This window comes from Rhea pennata, chromosome 3 (genome assembly GCF_028389875.1).
Source record: "Rhea pennata isolate bPtePen1 chromosome 3, bPtePen1.pri, whole genome shotgun sequence".
In the NCBI taxonomy this organism is placed as follows: domain Eukaryota; kingdom Metazoa; phylum Chordata; class Aves; order Rheiformes; family Rheidae; genus Rhea; species Rhea pennata.
Genome location: NC_084665.1, coordinates 79783229 through 79792871, shown reverse-complemented (window position 1 = coordinate 79792871; position 9643 = coordinate 79783229). Strand labels below are relative to the sequence as shown.

General features: G+C 40.0%; 1 protein-coding gene across 1 annotated transcript in view; it reads right to left on the bottom strand.

Annotated features, from left to right (window-relative positions):
- Positions 1-5544: 5544 nt before the first annotated feature.
- SEC63 (SEC63 homolog, protein translocation regulator) overlaps positions 5545-9643 on the bottom strand; it is a 57066-nt gene continuing 52967 nt past the window's right edge. Inside the window, exons 19-21 of the mRNA XM_062572679.1 lie at positions 8629-8727; positions 7642-7746; positions 5545-7139 (exon numbers count right to left, since the gene is read on the bottom strand). Coding sequence (XP_062428663.1) covers positions 6996-7139; positions 7642-7746; positions 8629-8727 — 348 coding nt within the window. The 3' untranslated portion in view covers positions 5545-6995. The remainder of the gene's footprint in view (positions 7140-7641; positions 7747-8628; positions 8728-9643) is intronic.

The following is a 9643-nucleotide window of genomic DNA, read 5'->3' as shown; positions in this document are numbered from 1 at the left end:
TCAGACCCTTCATGACGAACCCCCGGCTGTCCAGCAGGGAAGCACTGCTGAACGCCCACACGTAGGACACGCTAACATCAGCGGCCAGCTGAGCCGACGCAAGAATCATTGAAATAAGACCCATCACCTTGGTCAGGGCTGGACGAACCTAGCCTGCTGCAGCACTACGTGCTAAAGCCCAAGAGCGGCTTGTAATAGCCTGGCCCCAGCGGCTGGAAACACTTCAAGCGAGAAACGGGTTAGGGAGTTTTGAATTTTAGATCCTAAAAACATCCCATCTTCATTCTCTCCAATTACAAAGACAAAAAAAAAAGGAGGGGGGGGAGCCTTTGGAACTTGAACCAAGCAACACTTGCTTCTTTCACATGTATTTCTTTAGTAATTTTTGCAACTGAATATAATGCATATGCCTAGACAGTCATCATTCAAGGAAGAAAAAGCTTTTTTTGCACCAATTTATTCAAACATTTGCTGTCCAGTAGATCATTAACTGGACAGCAAAATAAATCCCAGGGTGAGTGCTTAAAGCACAATTTCAAGAGCAAAGATGCGCAACAGCCATTTCTTGGCCCATTCCAGTATGTCCAAGCGCAAGCAGATACGATGTGTAGTAAAGACTGACCTTTAATTTCGGATGAGCTGAGGAGCTGATGTACAAATATGTGGTAAACAGGGCTGTCACCTTCTCAAAGCACCAGGTTTGCTTTCCAGTTGATCTGCACGTGTAGCACCATGTTTAAGGTTACAGCAGCTCTGGGCAGAGCCCTGTCTGGGCTTTCAGGTGTCTAGAAACCAGAGAGAAGTGAAGAAAACCCCCAAATGCCACCTAAAACATTTCCAGGCAAAATTACCGATGGGAAACAGATAGCAGACTGCTCTCCAGAAACCCTTCACGGAGATCCATCATCGCTGTAAAAAGCGCAAGGAGCCGCCTCGCCGGCTGCAGGTCGCTGCAGGACCTGTGAGCGGAGCTTGGGGAACGACAGGGCTGTCCTGGAACTGGAGCTGAATGCAAAGGTGCGTGCCGGATAACATTTTTATTAATCAGAGATCAGAAAGATACTGAAGACCTCATTTTACTATTCAGTCATCTTCCAGGGAAGATCTACATCTGGATTTAGTGTTATTGGTGGTGCTGGGAAGCCCTGATTCTAGCGCAGTCTAGACCCAAAGCACTCCAAAGCTGCGCAAAACTAGGAATCGCAAGAATGGCTCTATCGTCCTTCACCTGCGTGCAACTCTGCCGAGACTCGTCACTTGCTGTCACAGGCAAGAAATTAATTTAACACAGCAAAGGAGATTTCAACTTTGCAAGTGGTCTGTGCTCAGTGCTAAAGATGGAGCAAATTTTCTCTCTGGTTTTGGGACAGCTGTCACCAAGAAAAAAAAAAAGGAAAAAATAAACAAAATATACAGGAGTGCTCGTGACATCTAACAGGGAGGCATCTCCACCAATGCTGTTTTGGAGGAAAAGGTTAGAGACACACCGATCAGGGCTTGTTTAGGAGTTGACACTGCCTGGAGACAAGGATTAGACAAAATAAGTTTCTCTTTTTAACCCCGCTGGTTCTGCGAATCTAATAACTGCAGCGTCTCCGTGTTCACGCTGCTCTTCCCACCCACTCTGGCTTTCAACATTTGAGCGTTGTCCCGCTGCTCCCCGAAACGCTGCTGTCGCACCGCTTCTCCTGCTGCATGCCCGGAGCAGGTTTTGCCAAGACTCGAGCAGCCTGCCTATAGGAATATCTGTATTTTAAATTACCTGTAACATTTAGCATACGTACTCTAAATTAAATGTGAATTTTTGAATGTAAAATGTAATGGAGCAGCTTTTCATCATCTGAACAAACTGTTTAACCTCGTTGCAAATACACCCAAGAAACCTGTGCCGAGACGGAACCACAAAAAGATCCAAACAAGATGAAACTCTAAGTAAGGAAGTTAGCAGCAAAGAGAGAGTCCGCTTTGCAACTTTAGGAAGAAACAGCTATGCGTAGCAGTCGCTTGTGCTACGCGACTTTTAAAGAGAAGGTGTCAGCAAAGGAGATGGCCCAAACTGCCCCGCAGCAGGGGCGCAGCGACGGGCAGCACCAGCCGCCCCGGCACGCAGCAGTGCCTCTCGCTCACCCGAATTTGTCGGGGGGGTACAGGCAAACGGTTGCGTGCTGTGAAGGAAAAAACAAAACCGAGGAACCGCGCGCTGCTGGCCTTCCACTCCTCTTACCTCCCCAAGGGTCTCCTTGATGGCAGCAGGACACGCAAATAAATCTGGGATGTCAGCGGAGGTGTTTGGAAATGCCAAGGAAAAGCCCCCCACACCACCACCGCTATCCCATTTCCCGGCTGTGGGAAGCAACAGGCTGGCGAATCGGTGAATATTATCCCACGCGCATTTGGCGCAAGTATCCGTCAGAGGGACCGGGGCGGATTAAAGCGTAACGGCTGCAAAGCAGGACGTGCTCGGTCTGCGGTACGCCCAGGAGCAACTCCAGCGATGGAAACTGCAGAACGTCAAAGGTTTCTCCTCCGAGCACTCGCAAGCCAGGCAGCAGCGCTGATTCAAGGCTGCAGGAATGAGCATTTTTAAACTGGGACTTTTTTTTTTTTTGGAGGGGGGTGAATTTGGGGCAGTTCAGTCTAAAGGCAAGTACATCTGCTAAGATTCAGCAATACTAAAGTCACTGGGGAGTAAGAAATGGTGCTCACGGTTTTTTGAAATAAAGGTGGAAGAATTAAACACCATTGCTCAAGGCGATCCATAGCGTCTCCTTCATGCCACTACATCCCACACACGCAATGTAACATTGCTACATTTTCAGAGTATATATGCCAAAGGGTTGTACATAGTAAAAAGCTGAAAATCGCTTCCCAATTTAACACACCTTTGAAATTAAATTCTAACTAAATACAGTGTATATAGCTTGCAATGAGAGCATTACAATTAGCTTTAAAATCTATTGTGTCAATTACGTTCATTTTAAGCTTCTTTTCTGGAAACAGTTCCGCTCTGAAAAATTTACGTGAGTGACAAAAATTTTGGTAGAAACTTACTTCTAGCAACTAAATGGTGTCTGCACGGGCTCAAGTTGTAGCTTAAAATAAGTTTACACGTTGACATGAAAGAAATCAAGTGTGAGACATGAAGGATGTCGCACAAATGTAAAGCGTGTATGAATTTGGTATTCGATCTGGAGTTTGCTGCTGAACACAAGCCGCCACGGTTATCTCACGTACTACTTTGTTTTTGTTGCTCCGACTCCCCAAGGCCCTAACACAACACAGCCAATAAAGCACCTGCTTAACTTAATAAATAGGAATGAATTTAAGCATATGCTCAACCTCTAACAGCACGCGAGCAGTTTGCCAAGTCTTTGACAACTCTTAAGGTCAGGGAAAGTCACAGCCTGCACAGTAGCTTCCAGGGACATCTTAAAAATAACACACCTTTGCTCGGGGTTTAAAACTCGGCTGACCAGGGCACACTGAAGATGCGGCCGCTGCCAGCAGGATGCCCCACGTTCATCACAAACCGGGTCTTTGAGGTTTGGGCATTTCACTTTGCAGACCTTAAAACAGAGCTGAGTTGGAGATATCTGCAAGTGTTCGCCTCATTATTTTCTGAGAAGTAATGCAAAACAACACTTAAGTCCCCAAATGCATGCATTGGCAGCCCGATGTCGACTGTTAAACTCTTCCTTTCCTTCTCTGTCAAGTTTTTAAATATCCCTACAGTCGTTTCTATCTGAAAATGGGTTTCCTACAGCAATATTTAAAGAGTAGCCACCAAAGAGGTGGGGAAATAGATCCAGAGATATAAAGATAAGGAAAATACACATTTACATGTACCAGTAAGTTATATTTAAAAGAAAACAAATAGATAACAGAAACTTTTATCTATTCCTTCCACCTCCAAAAAAACAGAAGGGAAACAAAATCAAACCCACAGCTGAAAGCATGCTAACTATCCTCTTGAACAAGCGCAGTGTTTGTGCATGAAGTTTATGCCCCTGCTTCCCCCTGCTGGAATAAGAGCAGGAACTACATTTAGTAATTTTTAGAAGTACCTTTTCTTCCTGCATAGCTTAGGGTGTTTTCCACTCCCAAGACATTTGCAATTTGGAGAGGGATCATATCATACAACAGATTGGAAAGTGGTGTGGAGCTTCCTTTGATACCAACCAACCACTGTCAACACCCAGAGGGCGGAGGGCAGGCGAAGAGGATTAAACCATTTTACACAGAAACAAGCAACCAACCAAAAGAAAAATCACAATTACAATTTGTTCCTTATAACTACATTTTGTATTAAGATTTATCCAGTATTCTGACTGAATAGGCATACTGATCTAAACTAAATCTAACTCCAACCACTAACAGTTGGTAAATGCAGGTTACTGCACCCTGTATCAAGAAGTACATTGGGACTGAAGTAACAGGGCCAGCTGTTCTGCCTCACCCCGCTCCTCACTCCAGCCAGCCCCACGTATGCACCCGCAGAAACGTCTTCTGCAAGCCCAGGAGGTGTTTTTGTAGCATCTCTGCTTGCATGGACAGTTCAGTTGTGTCTACGCCTACTGTCAGGGACACCAAAAGACTACAAGGAGCATGCAAAAAGAAAGTCTATTAACACTTACCAAATGATCATAGCAGATGTTTCAAGATTATGCTTAGGCTGCTTTTCAACCATGGGTGCAGCTGTAGGACAGATTTTATTTCTGTAGCTTTTCTAGTCTTCAGCTGCAAGCCCACAGTTTCAGAAGAACTGAGTGTGAAATTGAAAAGAGGACATATAGGAACAAGAAATATTTTGCATTTGCTATTGTGTTAAAGTCTTAGCTAGATTGTAAACTGTTATTTCAGTATCATCACAGCTGTTTTCTTTGCATCTTCTGTTAAGTTCCCTGACTATACTCACATTTCAGGAAATATTAGTGTTTGTTAGTACAATAGTTACACCTGGATTACACTTTCAGTGTCATCCCAGCTGTCAGCCTTAAACTTTAAGAAGAAAATACTTCAGCATTCAAACCAGACATGACTTTTTAAAAAAATTATGTCCTCCATGCTTAAGTCTTTCAAGGATATAACTTGAATTTTAATAGTGAAATTTATAAATCAGCATAGTTGGAACATTTCACGTTCCCTCCCCTTTATGCTCTTATTATCAACTATATCTCCTAACTGCTGTCACCTTCTAACTTTTAGTAACTGCAGAAGCTTACTTATATACTATTCAGGAAGAACAACCCAAGTTTAGCATTAATTTTGCCCACTTTATTATAGTGAGTCTAACGACTCTTCCTCAAGTATTACTCTCATCAATGCAGTATTTAGCTTGAAAGCCTTTGGAATATAACAGATTTTTAATTCATTTATTGTATTTTGAAAATGAAAATTGCAGTTAAAAGGTGCCACGTGTAAAAGCTTTTTAATTTAAGCATAGTCTTTATCCTTGAGTGTTGAACACCTGACATACTGTTTGTGCTCCACAGAAGTTTTTCCTGCATGCACTTTAGAAATACTTTGAAAGATACCATAATCACATTTAGGACATTTTCAAATTTTATTTGCAACTATTGCAATTACAAAGAATATATCATTGTAAATCTGCATTTAAAGTGATATCCCTTTTTAATAAACAAGGTCACAAATTAGTGTACAGCTATTCTGGCTTTGGGCAATTTTCATAGGATGGAAGTTTCTCTGTCACATTTCATGGCACTACATTTTCACAGTTCAATATATAGTTAAAAAAAAGTACCCCTGCTCCTACTTTGAGAATATTTATGTGCTGAAATGCAGCTTACAAATAATCACCTTCTTTTACTGAGAGGGAGAATAGGAAGAACCTGTTTGTGGCTTTTGTCAAGTCATACAAACATAACAACAGCCACAATCCTCTCTTCCCCAAATCTCATCCTTTTTTCTCTGTTTGTTTATTTTAAAGAAGGGAAGGGATAGAATCACTGTCTGGTTTATGGCCCTGTGGGACAATGAGGTTATAAGAGAGATGCACACTATTACAAATGCAAACAGCCATCAAATTTTGTCCATTTTATTGGTGGGCATTCAAAATTGATAGAAAACACGCCCTCTTTGCATGTTTTATTTTACCCTTAAAATATTTTCTGACAGTGTCAGGTAGATTCAATGTTAAGAATTTCTTTCAGCTTTCAGCATCTAGAAAGGTACTACAAATAAGCCACCAACTTATGTAACACATGGTCCCAAAATTGCTTTCAGATATCTAGTTTATCAAAAAGCTCAGATCTTCTATTGATCTGATGAAATAAAGGCTTAAAAATGTTTTAAGCCATTAATAGCATCTTACGGCAGAATCAAGAAAGTATGTGATTTCCATGACAATCTTGGCATAAAAAGGCAACAGTCCTAAAAAAGCAGCCCTCCAGAATACATGGAACGTGGCAATGGGTATGATGACAATTTATTATAAAAGTTAAGTAAAACAGATTTTAAAGCTATGAATGTGAGCAGTATCACAGCAAAATGAGTATCACAGAACAAACCAAGTCTGAAATTTGAGCAGATGTTATTTCAGTCAACAGAAATTTGAAATATCAAATATATCAGAGTGTTCTCTAAAATATACTCCTAATGCAGAAAACTGATTTAAAGTTCGCTCCTAGCTAGTGGTACCTTTTATTTTAACTGGACCCTAAACTGATCAGACAATACATAGCCCACACTTTTGGACATTTATAATAAAAAAGCTTTTATTTTCAGTTGAAACAAATGCACCATCCTGCACTTGAAGGCTATAATGAGCCAAAAGCATATTCCAAGGTTGTATCAATGGCAACAGATTTGTTTGATCTCCACTGAAAAGTTACATAATGCACTCATAATTGATAAAGAAAAATTAAACTGAGCCTTCTCAAAGCTTCTGTACTGTGTTTCTTGATTATTGTACAGTTCCACAGTCAGACCAAGAGTTTGCAGAGTGTGCAAATATTGTAGTCAATCAATAGTACTGTTTAATCATCGTCATCCTCTTCTTCCTCTTCCTCCTCAAAACTGTCTTCAAAGCCCTCACTATCTTCCTGGTCCTCATCACCTTCTATTGCTGTATCCCATTGTGGATGATTTTCTGGTACTGGTTTTGCTTCGTGAACTTCCAGCTTTGATTGTGTAAAAAGAAGAAAAGGAAAAAGGAAAAAAGAGTTAGGGACAACAAACAAACAAAACAAAACACCCAATTGGGGAGGGCAGGGAGGGAGGAAAGGGGGAAATCAAGCAGCTTCCAGAAATACGGCATGTCAGATTTTTCTCAAAACTGTGTGTATCTATGACTAAGGACAGAGAAATGGAAGGACAGAACTCAAGGTGTAAAAACCCAGAGCCAATCATACTGCAGAAGCTGAATAGATATGAAAAACATGTATTAAAATTGCAGGCACTGGAAAGCATCACATACTTGAGCCCCATTTAATTCAGCATAAATTTGCCACTACTAGCCTTAGGCAAAAAATATTTAATAGTCACCATCAGAAGGTGTTTGCTGCTATTTTAAAATTAGGACAGCATGAGCTCTTGAAGATAACAGGGGAGTTTCTTGGATTTGAATAGCAACATGAAGTCAGTTTCAATATAATACAGGTATATGGCGCAGTTAAGCATTACCTTCAACGGTTTAATCTGGTCCAAACCCATATATGAATCCGATCTCAAATAAACCGTGTACTGATAGTTTCCAGGCTTGCCTGGTGCTGGGAATTTCAGCTCTACCTACAAAACAGAATTCACTCCATGAGACCTTAACTACAGCAATCTTTCAAGCAACACATTAAAACAGGTAACTGACTATGATACCCTAACAGGCAATAAATACTACTACCGAGTAATACTTTTTCTTAAAAAGTCTAAGTGTCTTACAACTGACATTTTTCTGAGAATCACTGCATAGTAAAATACCTGCAGAAAAGAGATAAAACACCTACCTACAGTATCTTCAGTGAAAGAAGACTCAGTCACATTATCTCTCTGAATTAGACCAAAGCACATTTAGATTTTAACCACAGAATTTCACCATGTTGTGGGCTTGCTAAAGCTCAAAAACCTAGACAGGTTAAAATATTCATTCTGTTGAAAGTACTAGCTCAACTCTACTATATTTGAAGCAGAACATAAAATCTATTTTGAAAGAACAAAAGACATTACATCTCCCATTTTTAAAAAGCACAGAACACAGCAAAAGGTTACAGCCTCGGAAAGGCTCATATGACCCAAGTCCAATGAATTTGTCACAGTCCATTCTACAGAAAAAAAGAGCACTTAATTTATCATTCATCTGAATAATTTTTTTTTGTTTTGTTTTACTTTTTTTAAAAAAAAAAGAATAATCAGTTCGTATGAATACTGGTTTTCATCAGTTCTTGACATCAGCAAAAAAAAGACTAGCCTCATTCTGGAAAGAAAGTTGAAAGGTTTAACTTGTTTTCTCCATTATCAAGTTTCACATTATCCAAGTTTTATCAGAGAACAGTGTAATTTGCCTCCCATCTCAAAAAGAATGAAAAATTAAAATTGAAATCAATTAAACGTGCTTGCATACTATAAGACATGTCCGTACAGTTTTGTAATATCCAAGAAGAAAACTGAATACTTTACCTCTTCTTTGTCTTTTAGTGTACAAACATGATATGGCATACATATTAGCATCTGCTCCTTCCGATCTGCAATATATAGCCACCACCATTCTTGTTTTTCCTTTTATTAAAAAAAAAAAAAAAAAAAAAAAAAGAATAATAAAATCTTACAAATTGTAGGGGCATCATTTTATAACAGGCAGGTATGATTCACTGGTCCTTGCAACGCATACACACAGGACTTATCAACTCTTCACAATGCAGGAATACAATAAAGGGTACATACTGCACACTGAAAGGAAACAAGTTATCCTAAGCAACTCCAAAAGCTTCATTCTGTATTTTCAGACTTTGGCTCAGTATGTCAGATGGTAACTTTCTGAAGAACTGTATTCACTGGGGATTAACGAGCCATTTCATGCAAGAGCAACAAGCAACAACAACCACTTCATAGAAAAATACTTCAGGTCCTTAGAAACCCACCAAAAATGAAAAGATTAGCATATAAAGCAAAGCACGCCCAGAGACAATTCAAGTCCCCCTTCCAATAAACAATCTTTTTCAGGCATATGAAAAAAAGTGGGAATCTGCTGAAAGCTGGAATTTGAGAAAACCAAGATTTCACTTCCAAAAAGCATGAACTGTAGAGGATAGTGGTATCAGTACTGCAAAGGATACTTCTGCCTATTACGTATAGTTTTAAAATCACTACAGGTCTCAAGGCCAGATTTTGCTACTGAAGGTACAAAAGTAGAGTTCCTTAAGAACAAATAAATAAATACAGGTGAGGAGTGTAGTCCTCTATGAAGGGCAGAGAAACATTGCACAAGAATGTTAACACATTCTGGAACCGGAGTCAGATTTTTTAAAACTGGTGGAGTTCAGCAGCAGAGACACAATCATTCTCAAATGGGAAAAGACTGTTGCTCTTCATATAACAGCATCATCTGCTTTTCACTTAACAACTATTCCTTTTTGACATCTTTGGTAAACAACAACATTGAGTTAATGAATCAGGAACCTTTCTATTGTAAAGA